This window comes from Mastacembelus armatus, chromosome 21, assembly GCF_900324485.2.
Source record: "Mastacembelus armatus chromosome 21, fMasArm1.2, whole genome shotgun sequence".
In the NCBI taxonomy this organism is placed as follows: domain Eukaryota; kingdom Metazoa; phylum Chordata; class Actinopteri; order Synbranchiformes; family Mastacembelidae; genus Mastacembelus; species Mastacembelus armatus.
In genome coordinates, this window is record NC_046653.1 from 23,679,798 (window position 1) to 23,704,894 (window position 25,097).

Genomic DNA, 25,097 nt, shown 5'->3' on the forward strand with positions numbered 1-25,097 from the left:
CCTTTCCTCCTCATATTGTCCTTTCGATTTCATTCCTCCTCTCTCATCTTTTTCCCTTTCTTTTATTTTTATTCCTTTTTCAACCCTCTCCTCTCCTCTCCTCTCCTCTCCTCCTCTCTCCTCCTCTCTCCTCTCCTCTCCTCTCTCCTCCTCTCTCCTCTCCTCTCCTCTCCTCCTCTCTCCTCTCCTCCTCTCTCCTCTCCTCTCCTCTCCTCCTCTCTCCACTCCTCTCCTCTCCTTCCATCTCTCCTTGGTGTGTGTTCAGGATAAAAACAGACAATTGAGACTCTTACATTTTCATTATCCCGTAGTGTCCTCCACCTGCCGTTGCTAGGCAGCAGCTGAAATCATGGTGAAAACACACCAGTAATAGTGACACAGTGTGTGTGTGTGTGTGTGTGTGTTCGGGTCAGTCACTGCTCATATCTCTGGTTTTTAGACTGGGGTGTGGTGGAGCGGGTGGGGGGTTATATAACTGCCGTCTCAGCCGGTGCTGCTTTGTCTGACAGATGCACAGTTTGACATCGGCTCCAGGTCTTCTGCTGCTTTAGGAGTGTCCTCCAGCACACACACACACACACACACACACGCTCACACACACACACACACACACACACACACGCTCACATGCTGTAGCTGCACATTTCCCATTCATCATACGTGGCCCACATGCATCAGGATAAAGCACCTGAGATGCTCTGTCTCAGTTTAATAACCTTTATAGTCAATTATTCAAAATGAGCTTTGCCCTCCGACTCTTCCTCATCCTCTTCTTCTGCCTCCTCCTCCTCCCCCCTCGTCTCTGAAAGATTCATCAGGCCATTTACTAAACATCTCCTTTTCAGACGTGCACAGGGCTGCCATCCAACCGTCTCCTCTCCCTCCCTCTGCTTCTCATCTTTGTTTCCGTGTCCTTTCCACAGTGAGAGAGCTCTCAGCCTCTTTTTATTTATTTTTATTTCTTTAATCGAAGCTGATTGGCTCTTTCTGTGTTTTTTAGATGCCATCCTGACCTTTCCTCTTGATTTCCTCCCTCCGCTGATTTAATTTTTCCCCCTACAAGGCTCGACTCAGGCTTCTCCTCACATCTCTCTGCCTTCTCTTCTTAATCTGTGCCGCTTTGTCTCCTCTCTCCCTCCTCTTTTCTTTTTCTCCTCCTGTCACTCCTCCCACTCTGCCTTCTCTCCCTCCTCTTGGTCTGAGCTCAAGCTTAATCTTCCCTCAGTGTGTGTGTGTGTGTGTGTGTGTGTGTGTTTGTGTTTATGTGTCATCAGTCTAAGTTAGAGGCCCACCAGAGAAGTCGGGAAGCTTTAGGCTGTTACATAACAAATGTCCTTTTGACTTGAAGTGTGTCATTGCTTTGGATAAGGGCCCCTGGTGGCCGCCGCTTAAAGACTCCTCCAGGCCTCCCTGTGATAGCACTGATGCTGGGACAAAAGGATGAAGGGCAGGGAAGATGGGGACGTGATCAACGAGAAGTGAGGGGAGGGGGTGCGCCATTTAGAGGGTCAGAGGGGACGGTCGGTGTTGGGATTCAGGAGGAGCGAAGAGAGACGGAACGGTAGAGACGCATTTCGAGGTTAAAGAGGTGGAAGTGGGGAATTGTCTGGACGTGAAGGAGAGGTTGCTGTCCTGTCTGCCTGTCTCAGTGGGTTTGCTTTGTCCTCTGGTGTCACAGTAGTTTAATTTATGTTGCAGCAGGCAGAGCCGGATAGCGGTGCACATATAAACCCTCTCAGACGTGCATCTCTTCATGTAAATGTGAGCCGGTTCAACACGTTGGCCTCGTGTTTCAATATTGAACTGGTTTATTTCAACGTGGGACCGTGACAAAGGTACAGTGGGAGCTTCAACAAACAGCAGTCCTGATATTTTCATGCAGATTTAACAATGACAGAAATCCCACTAGCATGTAAAGTTTCCTACAAGAGGAGAAACTACACTGGATATACATAAATATATGATATGTGACGCCTGAAGGCCAGAACATGGACTGCTTTTATATAAACGTCAACACGACTCCTTCAGTAGGTTCCCACTCAACACACGCACCAACATGAACAGATGTGATTTATCAGATATATTCATGTTCAGCATGAACCTTCCACATGTGATAGAGTTGTTTGTTCTCTGCCATGTGGGGAATCAGAAACTGATCAAACCACAAGACAGCCAGCAATCCAACTGTGTACCCGTTAGATAGATAGACAGACAGACAGATAGATAGATAGACAGATAGATAGATAGACAGACAGATAGATAGATAGACAGATAGATAGATAGACAGACAGATAGATAGATAGATAGATAGATAGATAGATAGACAGATAGATAGATAGATAGATAGATAGATAGACAGATAGATAGATAGATAGATAGATAGATAGATAGATAGACAGATAGATAGATAGATAGATAGATAGATAGACAGACAGATAGATAGATAGATAGATAGATAGATAGACAGACAGACAGACAGATAGATAGATAGATAGATAGATAGATAGATAGATAGATAGATAGATAGATAGATAGATAGACAGACAGATAGATAGATAGATAGATAGATAGATAGATAGATAGATAGATAGATAGATAGATAGATAGATGGATCAGAAAATTAATCCACATCTTGACCCCCCCTCTAATTACACATCAAGCAGGACCTGACCTGGCAGGAATCTAAAGTTTTCAGGTACATCAGGCTGAATCTGTGCAGCGTGACATAAAGGTCACCTTTGTCTAAATGAAACCGTCACTTCAACCGACGAATCCATTGATGCTGCTTATTCCACATCTGAAAATGGGTCATGTTTTCATGCTCAGGCCTTCACACGGCCGGTGTCTTGTTTTTTGTGAGAGAGGGTGAGCTCGGTTGTGTGTCATCAGAGATTCTCTTCATCATTTGACGGCAGACGGGCAGAGAGACAAGAAGAGCCAGAGCCTGTTAATGGTGTGTGCGTGTGCGGCTGTCTTTGTGAGGACCGGTTTTATCTGCTGGGACTGAGGACATGTTGACCAGTCCTCACTTTCTGACATGTCTCCAAAGAGCTGTTTGAGGGTTAAGACCTGGTTTTAAGTTGGGGGTCGGGGAGCCGTTATGTCAGTGATGTCTGCACAAAGACACAAAGTACCATTATATATATATATGTGTGTGTGTGTGTGTGTGTGTGTGCAAGCCTACTGTGCAAAGGGCTTTGATTGAAACGTCCCCATCAACTCGACCTTCCCAATCATCTACGCAGCGTGAGGCCAGAGGTCCAGTCAGTGCTGACAGCTGTTTCCAACCTGCTTGAAAACTTCGTACATGACACCACACTGCAGTTTGCTTGTTAGTGACATCACAATATGACCACTGTGCATATATCCAACACTTTTTTAGTACTATCCATGCTGGGCAGCACGGTGGTTCAGTGGTTAGCAGTGTTGCCTCACAGCAAGAAGGTTCCTGGTTTGAAACCCATCAGGGGCCTTTCTGTGTGGAGTCTGCATGTTCTCCCTGTGCTTGTGTGGGTTTTCTCCAGGTACTCTGGTTTCCTCCCACAGTCCAAAAACATGTATGTCAGGTTGATTGGTGACTCTAAATTGCCCATAGGAGTGAGTGTGAGTGTGTGAGGTTGTTTGTCTCTATGTGGCCCTGTGATGGACTGGGGACCTGTCCAGGGTGGACCCCTGCCTTTCACCCAAAGAGAGCTGGGATAGGCTCCAGCTGATCCCTGGGACCCTGAAGTGGGTATAGATCAGAGGTGGGCACTGAGGGCCACAGCCCTGCTTGTTGCCAGTGCTTATTACCTGGGTCAGGTGTGTTCTGCCAATCAGAAATATGCTAAGCTGCTATGTGCCTTATGCTATGTGTACTTGTTTATATTTTTTTTTACTTCTTACCTAAGTTTATCTTTGCATGCTCTTATTGTAATTTTTACATTGCACTGTTTAGTATTTAGTGTTTCTCTCTATGCACCAAAGGTCTGAGAGTGACAAAACTCTCTGTATGAGCTCTACATGTGGCAGAACTGACAATAAAGCAGACTTTGAAACTTCCACCCTCATCTGAGATGGTATGTTGTCTGAACACACCTGATCCAGGTAATCAGCAGTGGGTAGTGCAGGGATAGTTGGAATACAAGCAGGACAGTGGCCCTGGAGGAACATGGATTGGGCACCCCTGGTATAGACGATGGATGGGTTTTCCATCATGACATCAAATCATGTGTCGACCGTTGTACAGACCAAGGGATTGTGAAGAGAGAGAACCCAGACATGAGTTGAACAGACCAACCTGAACAATGACAAAGATGCAGTAATATACCTGGGCAGACATGTTGCTACTGTTTGTGTCTCATTTAGTCTAAAGGTTTTATAAATTGAGGATTGTTCTACCAGCAGCTGTGCTTGTTTAGTGTCTCTTGCAGACTGGATGTCCTGCTCCTCTGTGGGAGGAGAAAGGGACTTTTTACAAATCTGTGCCCAGAGGCCTGTTGTCTTAAAATCCATCTGTGCTTCCCTTTCATGCATGCACGCTCCAGAATCTAAACACACTGTGGAAAAAGACACAGAAAACACAAGCTAACAAGGAGTTATCTTGTAGTTTGGGCTTTCTTTGTTTATGAGAGCGCTCACTTTCCATTTTATTCCTATAAAATGGTTTGTTTTGGATTTTCCTCCACATGCACTGACTCCAGTCGGAGCATAACGAGACACAGTGCAGAGGTAAACTTTGTGCAGGGATACGGGCCTGAATGTTGTGGCTTATTGGCTTTGTTGTAATTCTAAAACTACTCAGTGAAATCTCTAGTGCATTTCTAATGAATCTGAAGCGAGCAGAGGTTCACTCCACAGCGCAGGAAGCGACAAACATAGGAGCTGTAAGAATCAGAGTTATAACACCTTTTATTGGATGACTCACCCAAATAAAGTCCGTGGGCAGCTCTGAAATATCAGCACACACCCACTGACTCGTGCACAGACACTTCTGGTCAGTTAATCATTCTGCTTTCACACAGCTCCCTTAAAGTGTTTATCACAGTTTTATACTTTCTGCTCCTTCACACTGACTTCTCTTTTTTTTCCCCCATCTCATCTGTCAGTCTGTGCAGTGTCTGTCTGCAGTTTAGATAAATGAAATGAAATGGGGATGTTTCAGCTTTTTAAAGGGTGAACACACAGTGAGGACAGGTCCAGGACTGCACTGCTGTTATATATTTACTGACATACAAAATGAATGACCACAGAGAGCTGGAAGCAAAACTGGGCTTGTGTCAGGGTTTGGAATAGTTTGGTTTTCTCAGTCGAAGCAACAAAAGTGAGGTGTGTGTTTTCAGACGCATCGATTCTGGAGAGTGTTTTTGAAAAACACTGTTTTCAAAGGGTGAAGATGCTGGTTTGCTGTGAATTGGAGACAAAAATCGAGACTCTGATCTGTTTTTTAGTTGCGTGTGCCGCAGAAAGTGAGTGTGTGAGCTGAGCCTGTTATTTCATCTTTATTTCTGCATTAATTAATTATGAATATATCCCATTGTTGTTATTTCTCACAAACAAAATGAACTTTCTGAAAAATGCAATCGGACATAAATAATATTGAGTTGAATAATTAAAACGAAGTGTAAGTGTCTGCCATCTGTGTGAGTGTGTGCCATCTGCACAGCTCTGCTCCTCTGCTGTGGATTAGTGGCTGCAGGACCGTGCATGCCGACTGCAGCGCAGTAATCTATTGTGCTAATCTACCGCCAGTGTGCTAAAGGGATCATTAGCCAGATCACAGGATCAGATCGGGGGATGGATTTCTGCAGCTGCCAGGTGTTGGTGTGTCGGCGTGTTCAGCGGCCTGTGTGCTAACAGGTTGTATTAACAAATGGGTCAATGGATGGAAAGACCGAGGCCGGTGTGAGTGAAGCTTATCCAGTGTGTTACTGCAGCCTGTGTGCAGGGCTGGATGCAAAGAACTGACTCAGACCGTGTGTAGTTTTGCTCATATGATGTAAAAAAACAGGAAGAAGGTTTAAGAAAAGTGAATATTTAGATTTAAATAGACGTTTGATGGGCTCTAATTAGTCTGTTGATGGATTAGTCAATCCAAAAAGACATTTTCTTCTTCTTGTGAGTTCTTTTAATAGACACGGCCAAAATTATGTGGACACTGATTTCCTCCTTCCCTGCTGCAGAATAACAATGATGTCAGGCACAGCTCCATAAAGAAAGAGATTTCCCAGTTTGTTTGTCTGACCCCAGCCTGTTCCGACACCTAAAGGATGAAGCAGAGCGTCACCTATGATCCAGACCTGTATCATCAGTAATCAGTTATGCTGATCGGTGCAGCCAGGACCCAGATTTTTGTGAAAAGCCTTTTTGAGGCAGGTGTGGCAAAAAAAAAAGATCCTCATTAATCTAAATGTGATGTCTGATGATGTAGAACTGATGAATGCACATTTCTGAGTCACGTCCACATCCAACCTGAAAAATTTAATCAAGCCTTAGTGAGAAATTTCCCAAGAACAGTCCAGGTGGTTTCTTTCTCTCTTCTCAGCTGCTGGAGGTTCTTCCAGAACCTTTTTCTCTTTGTGGGAGGCCTTTGTCTTTCAGTTCATACGTCTGATGCCTGGACATATGGATGTAGAGTTGCTGTTGTTGTGTTTGTTGGCTTCACAGTCGCTGTAGCTACTGGAGTTTTTGGGCTTTTGTCTTGCTCTGATGACAAACACCGATCAACCTATTGTCTTCACTGTAAAAGACAAATAGTTTGAGGATGCTGAGGAAAGCTAAATGAAAGAATGAAACAGGGTAAGATAAAGTCATTTATGGGTTAAATAATCAACCCAGATTTTCCTCCTCTGCTCAGACACGTAACGGTAGATTTCTGCTCTGTTGTTTGGCTCCTGAAGGTGAATAGTTATTACAGAGTGAAGAGCCAGCTGCTGCTGCCACTTCATGTGCTGCTCAGTACAAAGACCCATTGTTCTGCGTCCAGTTCTTCTTCTCTCTCCTCACTGCTCTGTCCCCACTTGTTGCATCGCCTCCCATCTCTCATTTAGTCTTTGATTCAATTTGCTCCATTGCGCTTAATTTTTCTGCGTATATGTGGTTTTCTTTCCGTTTGTTTGTTTGTTTTTCCACCTCCACTCGTTTCTAACCCAGTCTCTTAATTCGTCTCCTCTGACCTTCGTGGCGTCTCCTCTTTTCCGTCCAGCTTTTGGTCTAATTTCTCTCAGCATCTCTGCGTCTGTGCAGAGATTCTTTCCACAGTGATGGAGAGAATGATCAAATCTGAGCTGAAGTAAAACAAAGCAGTGAGCAGGAGATGGAGCTTAATGCAGGCTGTGGATTATAGCTGACAGACCTTTTAGACCGAACGGCGTGCTGCATTAAAGGCTTTACGAAAACCTGGTTGTAGTTTCCTGGATTGCATCGTGTGTCATGTCACAGTGACAGTGGAAACATGCACACATGCATGCACACACTGGATTAGCAACAACAGCCACCACGACGTCAGTGCTCCTGAATGACCACGCCGCCCCGCAGCATCAACAGCCCCCCCCCCACTCCGGCTCCGTCCACCTAAATACCCGCTGACCTGCTTTCTCTAAGCTCGTCTGTCCGGCCTCCTCGCTGCCAACGTAATAAAAAAGACATTTTGTGGGACAGTTACATGAACAGGGAAGCAAACTCGCTGCCCCCTGTGTCTCCGTGCGCTGGGAGCTGTGGGAATATTGGAATTGGAAATCAATACATGTTGTGAATGGGCGAGGCAACGATTTTCAGCTCTGTCTTCATTCGCTCCTTTCCCACTCTAATGTCATCAGTGCTGTTTCTGATTTGACAAATCTGTCGCCTGTAGACTGAAGTTCTGACTGTAGAGCCGTCAGCTTTCCAACTTCAACAAACAGAGACCAAATGTTGTTCGCTCCACAGTTTGTTTGTCCTCTGGTTTTAGAGGCTTAAGGTTCCAGTTAGTAACCATCTTGTTTTTGACAGTCATACACAAAACATGTGGTGTTAGACAGAACAACAGTAACCACCTTTTTACTTCTGTGTGAACATCTGGAAGGAGTTTTTTTTATTACCAAGAAGCAAAAAAACAGTATGTTGCCTTCTCAATGACACGATCCTTCCCGGTTTGAAAAACGTGAAGCAGAACCGAGCACCTTTGCCCTGGAAGGAAGCTCCGGGTTATAGGTGATGGAAAAGCAGCTTAACGTCTGATCTAACAGACCTGCAGGAAGCAGAGCTGAGGTCTGCAGGTCTTCACACCTGCCCTGTGACAACATGTTAGTTAATCTTGTGTCACCACATTAATCTCTGGTCACGGATGTTTAAAAACATCATGGATAACGAGATGCATTCAGGCAAACAGGGCGTGCAACAGTTTAGCTGTTGATTTAATTACATTTCTGTGCACAGTGTGTGTGTGTGTGTGTGTGTGTGTGTGTGTGTGTAGGAAGTAGAGTCAGATTTAAGCACAGCACACAGTGGACTGTGTTTATATTCTGTGGACAAGAGCTGTGAGCGACAGGAGGTTTCACAGAGATCTGCCACAGCTCGTTAGTCCATGAATCGCTGTGCGTATTTAACGTTCACATCAAACTCGTATTAACAGCAGATTAAATGTGCATGAACGCTGATTGTTGGTGGTGCAGTAAAACAGATCCAGGCTGCACACCTGGTTTTTAGCTCAGGTGGCCTCCATGCCTTCATTACTGATGAGGATCAGGATGTTTGTCACGTGGAGCTTCGCACACTCAGGAGATCCAGTCGCACAAACACAGACGCCCAATCATCAGTCCCACACAGTGTCAATCTGAATCTCTGGTAGGTTTTGCCTGTTTTGTAGCCAACAGTTAATGTGTCTACAGCATCAGATTTACTGGAAACCAGTGTGACTGTTGGTGGGAACGTCAGAGAACCAGTACTAAAGCAGTACTGCAGTGTAGGCCTTTCCTACAGTACACATACTGTACACAGTGTACATGTATTTGGTGACCCTGCTAGGCTCTCTGCAGCTAACGACAGATTGATTGGCAGCGTCGTGTCTGCGTGCTGAGCAAATGTCAGCGCTACGTTAGCTTTCATTAGTGCTGCAGCGTGGGATTTTCACTCGGGGCCTCCATAACGTGTCTCCACTGATTTGTGATGAGCTGCGATGGTCGTGGCTGAAATGGCAGCAGTAATTACTGAGTTGGCCACGTCTCCTGTGAAATTTTCTTTTCCTGCTCCCTCCATCAGCCAGCGGGGCTTCGTCTGTACACATATACTGTACTAATGAGGAGTGTTTGCAGCTCCTTCCCTTCACTATCTGAACTGGCTTCAGTGTTAAATGAATGTGGAAGATAACGTGGTGGGTTTAGAAACACCTACCTCACACTTACACTTCCTTCTTGTCTGTGAGTGCAGGAATAAAACTGAAAGTTTCTTCATTTTCAGCCTGCACATCGGTCCATGAAGCTTTGTTATTACACCAAACATGCAAATGTTCACATGAACACACATGTACACACATGTACACACATGTACACACATAAACAGGGTTGTGAAACTTTCATTGAGGATTAAAATTCTCTTTCTCTCACTGGTTAATACTTGAAAGATGCTTTAAAGCTAAATTTGAGTTTCCCAATGTTCAGATATACATGAAAAAAGATTAGAAACATAGTCCAAGTTCTCAGTGTCTGCAGATAAAACTTCTCTTCTGCACTGAGCTTCCATCCCTGCTTATGAAACCTCTTCCTCCAAGCCAGCTCTCCAGGCTAAATAAGGATGTGAAGATAAGACAGGCTTTCAGAAAATAATAGAGATCCTGTCCAAATTTAGCGAAGGAGCTTACACAGTGGACCAGCAAAAATAAAATAAAGAGAAGAAGCTGTGAAAATACCCACAAGCGCCCAAGAATTTCCAAATCCAAGGCAGAACTTAATTAATTTTCCCTGGAGAGTGTTAGGGATATGACATTAATGTGTTTTCACAGAGTCCAGATTAGTGAAAGCAAAAGTGAAATAATATTTAAACACAAAAATGATAATTGATTTTAAACATTTAATGACATTGTCTGTTATATGGATATTTTTTTACAGGAAAATAAACCACTCCAGAAGAAGAGCTAGAGAATAACATCTTTTATTCAGTCCACTTTTTTGTTTGGTGATTCCTTCACTTCTTCTTATTTTGACCTCTTGTCCATCTGTCTCTGTCTTCTCCTAGGATCCCTCAGTGCAGAAGGTGAGCGGAGGCCGGAAGAAGACGGTGTCCTTCAGCAGCATGCCGTCTGAGAAGAAGGTAGACTGGAACTACAGAATCAATCAAGCATTTGTTTGTAACTGAACATAAATCATGAGTTTCCTGTTGATTTTGCGTCTCAGGTGAGCAGTGCAGCGGACTGCTTGGCCTTCATGCAGGGTGGATGTGAACTCAAGAAGATCCGGCCCAATTCCAGAGTGTACTGTCGTTTCTACACCCTGGATCCAGACCTGAGCTGCTTACGCTGGGAGCCGTCTAAGAAGGATGGAGATCGGGCTCGGTTGGACGTCTCCAGCATCCGCGAGGTTCGCACCGGGAAGAGCACCGAGACGTTCCTGCATAACGGCCCTCTCTCTGAGCAGCTGGCTGAGGAAGCAGCCTTCTCCATCATACATGGGGACGACTACCAGGTAAGAGAAGTAGAAGAAGAAATGAATCTGATGCATTTCACCATATTGATGTTCGTCCAGTAAAGGTTGTTTTCTATCCTCCCTACAGTCTCTGGACTTGGTTGCATTGTCTGCAGATGTCGCCAACATCTGGGTGACGGGTCTTCGCTACCTGCTGGCACACCCCTCAGTGGTTGGTGCAGCTGGGGGAGGTGGTGGAGTAGGTGGAGGGTTGGGTGAAGGAGGGGGCGTGGCGGTAGAGGGCACCCTAGGGAGCAAGATGAGGAGCGAGTGGCTGACAGCGGAATTCGCCCAGGTGGATGAAGATGGCTACGGCATCGTGTCAGAGGACGTCGCGGTCGCCACCATCTGTAAACTGTGTCCCGGCATCAAGGAAGCCAAGGTGGGGGGGGGGGTTCTGCACATGGCCAGAAACACTGAGGGAGCTTCTGATTTTGTACTATTTATTTTTTAATACACTTTGGTCAGGTCAGAACAGCAGGTGATGCCTGGTCCGATGGTCTGGTTGTGTTTTTTGGAGAAACAACATTTAATCCCTCATGACAAGAAATTTGTTGCTTTTCTGCTTTTGTTAGTCTGAGTTTTTGACGTGCAGTCACACACTGGTCTTCCTGTATCACCTGCTGAACAGCACAGACACATAATGACAGAGCTGCCCTGGGAACACTGGGAGCATACAGGTCTGTACTGGCTCAGACAGGTGAGATAACAGCAACCTGTGAGAGCGTCGACACATTTTACCCAGGTGATAACACAGAGGGAGGAGTTTTTAATTAAATCCTTTATAAGAGAGGTTGAATCCGTGTTTTCCTTCATGTGATCTTTAGTCTAAACCTGTTAATAGCCCAGCTGTTTGACTCTTTTATGAAAGGCTGCAGAAAGTTTAGTCTTAGTGCCATCACCATCAGCTTTACACAGATTCAGACCTGTGGCTGTGGCTCCTGCTTCAGCTCTAACATGATCTTTAGATGAAGAAAGAAGAAACTTCCACTTCAACCATGTTGACACCAAAAGTTGATTCAGTTTCTCTTGAAGCGTTTCAGTTCAGGGTTGAAGAAAGTATCTTTGCTGATTTGAGACGATATTCTGGGAGCTGAGTCAGCTCCCAGAGGATTCACCAAACCTAAACAAAGGAGGGCGTGCTGAGCTGAAGGGCCGTGGGTGTTTCACCACATATTTTCTCACTGTGACGTTCATTGACCCTCCTCACTGCACATTTGCAGCTGCAGAAGCTAAAGTGGAAACGACACAGTGAAAATAATGTTAATTAGATTTCTCAGCTCAATAAGTCACTGATGTTTTGCTGCACAAACTCAGGCCCCAGAGTCTGAAGGTCACAGTGGGACTCCAGCAGTGGGCGGAGGCCAACGTTAAATAAAGACCTCCTCATGAGGATCCTCCAGTTTGCAGTTGTTTTGTTCACGTTTGGAAGGTTTCGGCCAGTCTGCCATGTTTGTAGTTAACATGCATCATTTTATTCATCTTTACCTCTAGTGTCAGACAGAAAGGCAAAGGAGACTAACTGCTGTAAGTACAAAATGTGAATAAAGGATTTCTTGTAACTGGGTGTAAAGTGGAACCGGTTACTGGAACTCATTCTCCCACTGAGTCGAGAACACAATAAAATGACAGAGAGAAAAATAGGGAGCGGAACAAAGAACCAGATAAATGAAGGTGATGGACATGAGCCAGAGACTGGATTAAAGGGCAGAAATAATAACTTTATTGTATTGTTTAATGTGGGTCACTTTAATATCCCTATTGAGACAAGATAATTGAACTTTAATCAGATTTGCCAGCTCCATTGGATGCATGAGGTATAATGATTCAGGCTGATTCATGCACCCACTTCATCTCTGTCCACTTTCTGTCCTTCCTGACCCTCTTTCCTGCTGGTTCTGCTTTCTCTCTCTGCAGGTACGTCTGCGTTTTATGGAGATCCAGAGGTCCAAAGAGAAGCTGACCTCCCATGTGACACGTGAGGAGTTTCAGGAGGCCTACTGTGAACTTTGCACCCGACCCGACGTCTACTTCTTATTGGTGCAGCTGTCCAAAGACAGAGAGTGTCTGGATCCTCAGGACCTCCGCCTCTTCCTGGAGACGGAGCAAGGTTTGTCTCTGGCGACAACCGAGGGCTGCTGGGAGCTGCTGCAGCGCTACGAGCCCTCGGCCCAGGGCAGGGAGAGGGGGCTGCTGAGCCTGGATGGATTCGCCCGCTACCTGCAGTCCTCCGAGTGCCAGCTCCTCGACCCAGAGCACCTGGGGGTCTGTCAGGACATGAATATGCCTCTGTCCCACTACTATATCAGGTTGGCATTTGACAGGTCATCAGGATGCTCCAAGTCCAGAAAAAAGAGAATTAAGTGCATGACATTTCTATAAACATTAGATTAGTGTAAATTGAATGTTCACTCTAATGGGGAGTGATTTTCCATCAGCTTAGACAGTCAAACTTTGGATTTTCCACAAAAACCAGAAGAAAGAACAGAGTGACCTGTGTGTTAATCTGCTCTAACGTAAGATGGAAAAAGTGTCCACATGTCCAACTTCATTAAGGAGCATTACATTTTTAATGGATCACCTGGAAACAAACAATAAACAGCGACAGTGTTTTCAACCAAAATAAAGTAAAAAAAAGTCACTTTAGGTCATAAAATCGATGATCCTTGTTTTGTTTCCATCTGTGTGAAATTGAAAGGTAAATATTTTGGTGGTAAATGTGCCACTGTTCATTGTAAAGTGGCACATTTACTGTGATCCACTGACATTTTGCAGCATAAGGACAGTTTTCAGTCAAACATCATCACATGGCCGAGTGTCTTTTTAAGAATATCTGTCCACTCATCTGCCAGATGGTTCTGCTTACTCACTGTGCTGTTTATGCCACTAACCAGCCAAACATCTGAGAAAATACACACATTTAACAGCTAAGACAGATTAGCAACATATGCCAAGCGACGTGGACGTGGACAGAGTTGAAATGTGGCTTTAATGTTTGCTGCTCTACAGGATTTATCCATATTAGTTCATTTTGTGTGCAGAGATATGTCCAGCTGCCATTCAGTGTCACTGTGAAAACTATAAAACATCACATACCTGGGTGTTGTTTACATCAGTGCATGACTGAATGTTTGTTGTTTCCTCAGCACCTCGTACCGCTCCTATCTGCTGGACGACCAGGTTCACGGCAGAGCCGACCTAGGAGGGCTGATCAAGGCCCTGCAGGCCGGCTGTCGCTGCCTGGAGCTGGGAGTGACTGATGGCCCAGAGGGGGAGCCTCTCCTTGGGGTCGACTACGGGCCAGACATCCCCCGTCACCACCATCACCACCATCACCACCACCACGCGCCTGTCACTATGCGCTCTGCCCTGGAGGTGGTCAGTAAATACGCCTTCCTCACGTCGCAGTACCCTCTCCTGCTGTACCTGTGCCAGCGCTGCTCCCCTGCCCAGCAGCGCACCTTGGCCCAGCACCTGAAGATGGTGTTTGGCTCCTGTCTTTACACCCCGGAGGCCCTGCCCGTGAGCCTGGGAGGGCGAGCCACCACCTTACCATCCCCCGAGCAGCTGAAGGGACGCATCCTGATAGTGGGGAAGAAGCTCCCTCCGGAGCAGGAAGGCTCTGATGGGGAGGTGTCTGAGGAGGATGAGGAGATAGGAGGAGGAGGGCCTCTGGCTGGACGCCGGATGACCATCCCTGGCGAGGAAGAACTGGGAGTGGTCCTGGTGGTGCCCCCACCCTCTCAACCCAGGAAGCTGCGCCTCAACAAAGAGCTGTCGGACCTGGTGGTGATCGCTCGGACCGGCAGCCGCAGCTTCTACGCCCAAAGAGCCAGTCACAAACAGGCTCAGCAGCAGTCCCCCCCCAGCACCCCATCCTCTCCCAGCACACCGATGCCTCATGAGCCGCCTTATTGGACGCTGTGCTCCCTGGGCGAGGGAGAGGCCGGACGGCTGACCAGTGAGAGCCCAGAGGACCTGGTTATGTTCACCAAGCGCACTCTAACCAGGGTCCGACCCAGCTCAGTGCGTCTGGACTCCAGCAACCCTAATCCCCAAGGATACTGGAAAGGAGGGGTCCAGCTCGTGGCCTTGAACCAGCAGACCCCCGGCGCCATGTTGGACCTCCACCGAGGTCGCTTCTCACAGAACGGAGGGTGTGGTTATGTTCTCCGACCCGCGGTAATGAGGGACGAGGTGTCGTACTTCAGTGCCCACACGCAGGGATGCGTACCAGGAGTGCCGCCTCAGACGCTGCGGATTAAGGTGCTCTGCAACATATTGTAGTTTTTGCTCCATAACACTGTACAGATTTAGATTTTACATACCAGTTCTTCCAAGAGGCTGTAACATCAGACGACAGTGAACTGATGCTTCTTATTAATGCAACAGGTCAAGAAGCTAAATCAGTGTCTGATTCATCACTTCATGTCCATTTATTTCACATCATGGTTTAGTTCTTATGTTCCAGTGGTTTTTATTCAGGTTTGGGTCATGGTTTCATCGTAGCGAGTACTGTTTAAAGACACACCTGTTCTGTGATTAACACCAAACTATTTGATTTCAAATGAATTTGAGTTTTTCCTCAAACGTCAGCTCAGCCACGAATTAAACGTCAGCTGCTTTGTGTTTGGCCGTGCAGGTTATCAGTGCCCACAACCTGCCCAAGCCTCAGGGATCAGGAGCTAAGGGAGAGGTCATTGACCCGTATGTGGTTCTGGAGCTGCACGGCGTCCCGGCCGACTGTGCTGAACAGCGGACGCGTACTGCTGCTCAGAACCAGGACGACCCCCTGTTCGATGAGACCTTTGAGTTTCAAGTAAGACATTTTACTACTGTCATGATGGGTAGGTCTAGTTAGAACTTTTTATTTATTGAGAGTTTGTGTAATAATAATGCAGTTTATTGGTATAGAGAAGTAAATGTAAACATGAGGTTGAGGTACATGAAGTACATGTAAGTACTACCAAGTAATTTATGCAGTTTTGGTAACAGAAGAGATTATCACAACTATGGCATCCCACCGTGCAATAATCAGTACAGCCTGAGGCAGCTCTGATACATTTATATTAGGAAGCACGTGCATTGATCCATGTATTGGTTTTTATAAAGCCTTGTTTTGAGTATTGATACTAGCATCAATAGGATCAATACAAAAAAAAATGTCACACGTCAGATTTAAAACTGTCTCGTGCTTAAACACACGTGATTCCCTTCATGTTTGGCAAATACACTGTTTAGTGATAGTTATAATATTTTCAGAAGTGGCCTATTAAACAAAGCAGTCACTTAATTAATTAATCACTTAGATTAACTATTTATCATATGGTGCATTAGCTGCTTTTAGCGATAAAAATGATCAATATCTATATTGATATCAGTGATTGCAGCCTAGTGTGACTTCACCTGTAGGTGGATCTGGGTTGTGCTTCGGTAATAATGAGTCACACTGGTGTTTATTATCCTCTTTAAAAGAAGCAAACGTTTTCACAGAGGAGGACGAGGCGTCAGGCGCAGGCACAAAACACAAACACGGCTCTCAGAAATGTTACTAACATAAATTAATGCTTGTTTACATGCCCATAGAACAAAACCATTTACATAGCTGCATGACATCTGCTCATAATAATCCTGTTTATTTTATTTCCATCTTTTTTATTTTTAGAGAAAATCATTTTTTGGTCTGTAAAAGAAGAGATGCCCTTATTTTGCTCCTGGTGTTGTCTGTGAAACGTATTCTGGATGACGTTACCCTGAAGAATCATCTGTTACTGTGACCCAGCACAGACTCGTGTTGCATAAAGCTGTAGTTTAATGTGCATTTAAAGTGCACCGGATTAAACATTAAAAATGTCAACATAAAAGAGGCTTATGTATTTTGGAGAGGTCTGTGTTTGGTGATGTGCTTCTGTTGGCTTTGCACCTGCATGAAAATGGAGTCCAGAGTGCTTAATTGCGGGACGGAGGCGGTCAAGACCATTAAGATTTAAATTAGGGGCTCCCATGAATACACTTATGCATGCTGTGAATTTATTATATAGACCAGACTGTTGCTGGTGTGGCTTTTTTACCCCTTGCTGACAGAGTCTCGTATTAGCGTGGCTGAGTCATAATGACAAGCTGTCACAACTGATATGTGTGTTCTGTGATCACAGCATACGTGTGTGTGTGTGGTTCACAGACAAAGAAAACTCTGCCTGGTTCAGGGAGAAAGACTACTCAGGCTGGTTCAGGGACAAAGAAAACTCTGCCTGGTTCAGGGACAAAGACTACTCAGGCTGGTTCAGGGACAAAGAAAACTCTGCCTGGTTCAGGGACAAAGACTACTCTGCCTGGTTCAGAAACAAAGAATACTCGTTCTGGTTCAGGGACAAAGACTACTCTGCCTGGTTCAGAAACAAAGAATACTCGTTCTGGTTCAGAAACAAAGAATACTCGTTCTGGTTCAGGGACAAAGACTACTCGGTGTGGTGGTTCAGGGACAAAAAATACTCGGTCTGGTTCAGGGACAAAGACTACTCGGTCTGGTGGTTCAGGGACAAAAAATACTCGGTCTGGTTCAGGGACAAAGACTACTCGGTCTGGTGGTTCAGGGACAAAGAATACTCGGTCTGGTGGTTCAGGGACAAAGAATACTCGGTCTGGTGGTTCAGGGACAAAGAGTACTCGACCTGGTTCAGGGACAAAGAATACTCGGCCTGGTTCAGGGAGAAAGACTACTCAGGCTGATTCAGGGACAAAGAATACTCGGTCTGGTGGTTCAGGGACAAAGAGTACTCGACCTGGTTCAGGGACAAAGAATACTCGGGCTGGTTCAGGGACAAAGAATACTCGGGCTGGTTCAGGGACAAAGAATACTCGGTCTGGTGGTTCAGGGACAAAGAATACTCGGTCTGGTGGTTCAGGGACAAAGAGTACTCGACCTGGTTCAGGGACAAAGAATACTCGGGCTGGTTCAGGGACAAAGAATACTCGGGCTGGTTCAGGGACAAAGAATACTCGGTCTGGTGGTTCAGGGACAAAGAATACTCGGTCTGGTGGTTCAGGGACAAAGAGTACTCGACCTGGTTCAGGGACAAAGAATACTCGGGCTGGTTCAGGGACAAAGACTACTTGGTCACTGTGACATGTGACTCTTCGTCATAACTCATATTGAATGTTCCATTTAAGCTTTAAATTGTTTGCATGTAAACAACTGACTTCAAACAAACCGTAAACACGTACAAACTGAAGTCACATGCTCGTTCTCATCCTGAGGGCTCATCCAAACTCCTAATGACTTTACTCATTGAAACAAAGACTCAGTTATGAGGATCTATCTGGTCTGGACCTGATCTATCACCAATATTGACTGACAGTTGGAAATAAGGGACTGAATCCAAACATCTTGTGTGATGGAGAAACAGGTGCTGTGGATGAAGGAGCTGACAGGATAGACCCAGTAGCACAGACGCACAAAATACCTTTGATTTGACTGTTTCCCAGTTGGTTTATCTATTTGAATTTATCTCCCTTGTGACTAAACACAGGACTCTCCCTGATAATATATCAGTCATTATTAAATTAAATTCATCAGAGATTCATTTCTTTCAGCTTCATTTCTGCGAATCCATGTTCGGCCATGTCGGCAACTTGTTTTGACTCTAACAAAAAGCAGCAGGAAATTAAAAGACACAAAGATCAGCTGCATCCATTCAGAGACACGACTTCACAGCTGCAATAAGCAGCACATAAAAATAAATTAAATCTCTGTAGCTTTTGTTTCCTGTCGCATATTTACTGCCATGTAGTTCGGTTGGTCCAGTTGGTCCAGTTTACCAGGTGCGACTCTCTGATTGACTCATACCAAACACATTAAACCAGCTGGGTGTCAGTGACCCGGTTTGTCGTGGACCAGGGTGACGATGATTAGTGCTTTAGCTGTTTGCTTCTTGCCGACTGGGCTGTTATTATTGATGACACAGTGGATGAGGAGCTGGAGCAGTTTTCAAACCGCAGAGACTAAGTCCAGTCTTAGGCCTGAAAGGGTCACCCCTTTACCAGTTCTTGATTCTGGCAGGTCGGTTGTGGTTTGACCTGCACTTTGAGGTGGGTCATGATGTTTGGTTGGTTGCCACTGTGTGGGTTTCTGGCGTGTCGGCTGTCTGAGCTGATCCACAGTCTGATTTTCCTGCCACAGAGTCCAAACCATAATGTGGTTTTATAAAATGATTCGGGTTGTATTGTACGTGTAGACCAGACTGAACATATTGTCTGGATCCTTCAGCCATCTGCTGCCGCTTCTGTTTTTCTTTCATAGTAATAATTACATAAAATAACACCGCCTGTCTCTGTTTTTGAGGACATAGTTGTCTCGTTTGAATAAACTTTATTAGACTTGTCAAAAAGCGACAAGAGGCTTTCAGGCTTGAGAGCTGCAGGTTCTGGTTTTGTGATGCAGAAATCCAGAATAAAACCCAGAGAGTTCAGTGTCTGCCCAGCTTCAGACAAGAACAAGCGTTGGCTCTGCTTGTCTCTTCTTGACTGAAACCCAAAGCGGAGGGAGGAGGGCCATGTCACATACATAAGAAAACACACACACACACACACACAAAACAGGTGTGTAAATACAATGGTGCCCAGTCAGACCCAGTTTGAATGTGTGCATCAGCCTGTTGAGGCATGTGGTCCTGCGTCTCACTCTTTTGTCCTTCAGGTTCTGACACAGCTCAGACACACAAACATTTCCAGTGCAGACCTAAATATAGTTAGCTGGCGGTGCCTGTCAGCTATGTGGAGAAGTAAACGCCACCTGCTCAGATGTGGCTCTCAGGCTTGATTAATACCTGCACGCTTGAATCGATCAAGTTACTGGGGAAAGACAGGGCTGCCAAATGTGATGTATTTGTCACAAATACTTAAAGAACTGCAGGTACAATAATACTACTGAGAAAAACATCAATATAAAAACATGACTGTGACTGAAGTGTAAGAATTATTATTATTATTAATTCTATGTAATTGCAATGTTTGATATAAAAACAGTAACAACCTCAATCTACAACTAAACTGTTGGAGGTTGAGTTGCATTGTGGGTAACGTATGCATCATGCATGGAAGCATGCGTGCAATGAAAAACATGATATCACTTCATCTGCTGCATCGGTTTTGGTCCTCTTTATTTCACACTGAGCTACAGGAGTGCAAAGCTAAATTAGTGGAACACTTCAACTCAAACACATGAACATTTTTGAACTGGCATTGTTCTCAACTCCTGCCACTGGAAAATCTAATTTTCTTCTGCAAAATATGTTTTTTGTCCCCAGCCAGAAACGTATCAGTGAAATTGTTTTCCATGGCCAGATGAGGTTTTTGTAGAATAGCACTCAAGCCCCGTCCAGACGTTTGCTGCTTTTCCTTCAGGCCTGTTTTAGGTAAATAAGGCTCCACTTGCAAAAAAAAACATGTTTTTAATTTAAGAGGTTTCTGCTATTTGCATTAAACTATTAGAAAAATGAGCTTGAAAAGACATTTTTATCCAATTCCATGTAAAAGAATTAAATTAAGCATTAAATAAACAGTGTATTGGCACTATGTCCTATTGATCTGTAATGTGATTGAGATGTTTTCTTTTCTGTGCATTGTCTGTATGATCAGAGGAGCATTTGGTCTGAAGCTGAGTGAATTAAGCAGCACAGGGCTGTTCGAAATGAATGAAGAAATGGGTCACAAATATAGTTTCATTAAAGAAACACTGAGTAAACTGCTAAAACAGCTTAAATCAAAATAAACTACAGTGCCCACATTCACTGTGATAAAGGGACATATGACTTTAATAAGCCAGAGTGACTTACTGATGTGTTTTTAATCATTTCTGAACAGTGACTGAGGATAATGTGCCTTTGCCCACATGCTTAGTTGGCACATTTTGAATATTTTTTTGTGTCTGGGGGATTTTATCTCCAGCTCAGCGTCAGACCTTCAGTCCCTCTGGCTCTGTCCCAGTTCAGAAGCTTCTTTCTTTAAAGTTTCAGGAACAGATTCCTCTTCGCGGGTCAACTGGGCCGGTCTCACTCCACAGATCTCCTTTAAAAATACACCCACGTGGTTCTGAAATGAACAGATTTCCATAAGCAGCAGTTTTCATTTAGCTGTAAATTTGGTCAGTCACAGTTTGTCACGTGTGAATATGCAAGATCTCATGTGAAAAACCTGTGAGGATAAAGGGAAGAGCTGTGCCTGGGGGCTGGTGATGGGAATGGGAGAACAGTGAGCTGGTGGATCTGGGATTCAGGAAACTGGAACAGCGAGGAAAGTCCGAGGACATGTGGTGGGCGGATGGTGACAAGGCTGGAACATGAATCATGAAGAGTCTTTTTTTTTGCCAAATGAGGATCATCAGCCTCCGTTAGTCATCACTAACCCATGAGGGTGATCTGCTCTCACTGAAATCCATCCATCCATCCATTTTCTATACCCCCTTAGTCCTAACCAGGGTCACAGGGATCTGCTGGAGCCTCTCCCAGCTCTCTCTGGGTGAATAACCTGGTATTTTAATAAAAGTTATTCTTAAATAAATAAATCAAAATGAACAAAATATATTGAGATTTCACTGTCATTGGGAAAACACACACACTTTTGTTGAGGCTGGATGTGAACATTAACACTTTTGGAAAAAGAGATGCAGCTTCAGTGTTGTGCCTCAACATGATGCTGCATTAGTCTGAGCCTTTCTGGGGGGGGGGGGGGGACAGTTTGATTTTGGACGCAGGCTGCACCTTTGTGGAACTTGTCCTTCGAAGGCCGTGACCTCTGAATTGAGCCAAAGCTGCTATAACTCCAAACCGAATGAATAACTGTCCTGCTGTTTTTGTTGTGGGGTTTTTACCACAGGGTGGAACAAAAGAGTTTCTTTACTGCTGTGTTTCTGCAGAAGATTCATCACTTTTAAATGAAACAGATGTGACCCACTCACAGACACAAATTCAGACACGTAAAATCTCAATATTCGTGAGGGAATTGATTTCTCAGCTGTGCTGTGAGTGCATTTCCTTCTCTGCCTGAAGCCGTCATGCTTCTGTTTTTGTTTTGTGGATGCACTCAAAAAACACACACACACAAACACACAAACACACACACACACACACACACATACACAAACACCAGCTTAGGGCAAGTTTCTTCTCATTCTCTGTTGGAAATGTTAGATTGATGTTGTATTCTGCTTTAAACACAACGCAGACACCCATACATTGTGTGTGTGTGTGTGTGTGTATGTGTGTGTGTGTGTGTGTGTGTGTGTGTGTGTGTGTGTGTGAGGCTGTACCAGGCTTTGTGGAGGGAACACAGAGACATTAACTGATAAAGCTTTATTATGAAATTTATTTACCCTCTGTTTATGTGCACAAAATGAATATGCAGAGACACTAGCAGCTTCATTTGTCTGCCCACTTACTGTGCATGTGTGTGTCTGTGCATGTGTGTGTGCGTGTGTGTGTGTGTGTGTGTGTGTGTGTGTGTGTGTGAGGGAGACTCTGTGTTTACATGTATGGCTGCTAAGGCCTCATTAGCTTTAACTGATCTGAGGTGTGATCTGAAATGCAATATTTGGAGCAGCATGCCCCCTGTGCAGCACTGTTGTACCATGTAATTAACATTAATGCTGTGACTGAATGGCTCCATGAGTGACACTTAATAACAGGAAATGGTGTTTGAACTCAGCTGAATATTCAGACTAATTGATCATCTCTCTGAGCTGAAAACATCTAAGAAAAGCTGACTAAATGATTCAGAATCAAGAGCAGGTGAATAACGTACAGTTCCATTTAGTCGCTGTCTGAGCGACGACCCCAGGTGACGAAACATTAATCTCTAACAGCTTGCACAATCGAACAGAGAAGCTTTTTCATCCCGGTAGATGCGGTTTGGCACTGTGCATCCTGTCATGTAAATTACAGGTTTCCTAAGAGAAGTGGGTTGTTTTTAGCAGCACTGACGCTTTGTACTTCTTTTATTTATTCTGTTGCTGAGCTGTGCAGCACAGACAGTGGAACTAAGACAGAATGGAAAGGTGCATTTAATCAGAAGGGATATATTCAAATTTTAAAAAATGAAAGTTAAAGGGGTCACAGAGAAATAACAACTGTGCAGTTCCTCCCACCCCTGATAGTTCATCATCTTTGAGCTTCTTGATTTGGTTTAATCCTGCAGCTTAACTGTTTTGACTCAACATGTGAAAGCTCCAAAACTACACCTAATGGTTGTTGGTGCGCTTGTTTTATACTGACTTACAATAAATTGTTACGGCAGCATGGACACTTTTCTTTTCTTGCTCAAATGTCATAAGAAACAGCTCAGGGTGTTGGTAAAAAGCAGAATAACTAACCAGAATCAAACTCAGTCTCCAGCTGAGGCCAGAACATTGTGAAATATTTGTTGGTCATGGTTTGATTTTTTACTGTTGCACAGTAACTCGAGTTGTTCTCACTGTTTGTTTGTTTGTTTGTCGTCTCCAGGTGAACATGCCGGAGCTGGCGCTGCTGCGCTTCGTGGTTTTAGACGACGACTACATCGGAGACGACTTCATCGGCCAGTACAGCGTGGCCTTTGAGTGCCTTCAGCCTGGCTACCGTAACGTGCCCCTGCTGGGCCTGGCCGGAGACCCCTTACCCCACACCAGTCTATTTGTGCACGTGGCCGTCACCAACCGGCGAGGAGGCGGGAAGGCCCAGCGCCGAGGTCTCTCTGTGAGGAGGGTGGGGAGACGGGGCCGGGAGTACGTCACGCTGAGGCACACTGGCATCAAGGTGGTGGATGAGGCCTTCAAACTGGCCGGTGCCCCCCTCAAAGAGGCAGCAGACCTGCGGGAGGACGCTCAGGTGAGAGGGGAAATGGGTTGGAAGCCAACGAAGCCCAGGTGTCACTTTTCTTGGTCTGTAGTCTGAAAATTGTAGCTTGTCCAATAGTCAAATTCTCATGACTGATGCTAAACCAAAACTCCTTGGGTTTGAGTATGAACAGGGAAAAAACACAAAATCACTTATTTAACTAATCAATCACTGAAGTTTGATGATCAGACTGTATTTTGTTGGATCCATCTGATTCTGACAATGAACTAAAGTTATCAGATAAATGTAGAGCAGGTTTGGCTCTGACATGTAGTGAAGTCCAAAGATGAAGTAGCACAAAGTGGAAAAACTCAAAGTAGAAATAGCAAAAAGACTTTTTTAGACCTGCAGATATTATCATGCACCTGTGAGGACGTGCTGGCTTCACTGGAAAAGACCTTTTTATTTGATATGACTCTTGGAAGAAATGAAATGGAAATGAAAACTGGTCAAAGTGAGGATTTCAGATTATTTAGGGAACCAGGACATTAGAACAAGATGTTCAGAGCATTTATCTTCTTCCATTGTTTTGCAATACAGGCAGAAATCTGAGACTGATCTCTCAGAACCTGGGCTCATATACCCAAAACTATTTTCACTGCCTATCCCATGGGATAAGTGAGAACATGTCTTCTTATTTTGATGAAGGGTGCCTTGTTTTTTAGCTCATGTCTGGGAAGTTTAAGGAAATGCTAACAGCTGAGTCACAGCAGATCAGGTGTCAACTCAGGCTTTGTGTTTTTAGGCTCTGTCTGATTATGAGGGTGAACTGGAGTAGCTTTCATGACAGTGCTGAAATCAGACTCTACCTGAGACTTCTGTGGGTGAGGGAGAGAGAGGAGGAGGAGGAGGAGGAGGAGGAGAAGCAGTGACAAAAGAAGAGTCAGAGAGAAGAGTGGAGGAGGATTATAAAGCATCTATAAATACCAGCAAAAATAGAACCTGCCCTCTCGGCACCCACCCTCTTCATGCTCAATACAGAGATCTATGGGTGGGCGATGCAAATATAAGCCTCTCTGCAGTGTCTGTGTTTTTAGAGATACATGTTATGATAAAATAAAGTATACAAGTATGCGGACACAAAGCCAGCTCCATAAAAAAACCATTTCCCAGTCTGGTGTGTTAGAACGTGACTGGCCTGCACAGAGTCCTGGTCCCAGCCCCAACCTGCAGGTTTGGGATGAGTGTCATATGAACAGATTAACATTTTGGGGAAGATGTGTATTTGCTTTCTTGGCAAGAGTTAGAAAAGAAGACTGACACCATGTCACTTCAAAGCTACAATATACATGTACCAACAAACTTGTAGTATCTTGTTTCTTAAATGTATGTGCATATGACATTGTTACAGCAAGCAGCAGTTTATCCAACCACTGCAGCACACGATGGCCCTGTAAGAGCACAAATTATAATTTATGTAATTACAATATATGACCTAAACTAATCTGACACAGCATGTTACTTATTTAGCTGCTGTTTGCATGTTTGTGCAAGTTTATCCTTGAATGCAGTGTAATGATTGGGTGTCCATGTAGTTTTGGCCACGTAGTGTAGATTGATACATTAAATAACCCAAAGAAAAATGAAGATATTTCAT

At 44.7% G+C, this 25,097-nt stretch overlaps 1 protein-coding gene across 1 annotated transcript in view; it reads left to right on the plus strand.

The window, feature by feature from the left end:
- Nucleotides 1–25,097, plus strand: part of plcl1 (phospholipase C like 1) — a 64,946-nt gene that overhangs the window by 30,501 nt on the left and 9,348 nt on the right. Inside the window, exons 2-8 of the mRNA XM_026295213.2 lie at nucleotides 10,189–10,263; nucleotides 10,347–10,634; nucleotides 10,723–11,016; nucleotides 12,552–12,943; nucleotides 13,781–14,900; nucleotides 15,277–15,453; nucleotides 23,129–23,491. Of these exons, the coding sequence (XP_026150998.1) occupies nucleotides 10,189–10,263; nucleotides 10,347–10,634; nucleotides 10,723–11,016; nucleotides 12,552–12,943; nucleotides 13,781–14,900; nucleotides 15,277–15,453; nucleotides 23,129–23,491 (2,709 nt within the window). The remainder of the gene's footprint in view (nucleotides 1–10,188; nucleotides 10,264–10,346; nucleotides 10,635–10,722; nucleotides 11,017–12,551; nucleotides 12,944–13,780; nucleotides 14,901–15,276; nucleotides 15,454–23,128; nucleotides 23,492–25,097) is intronic.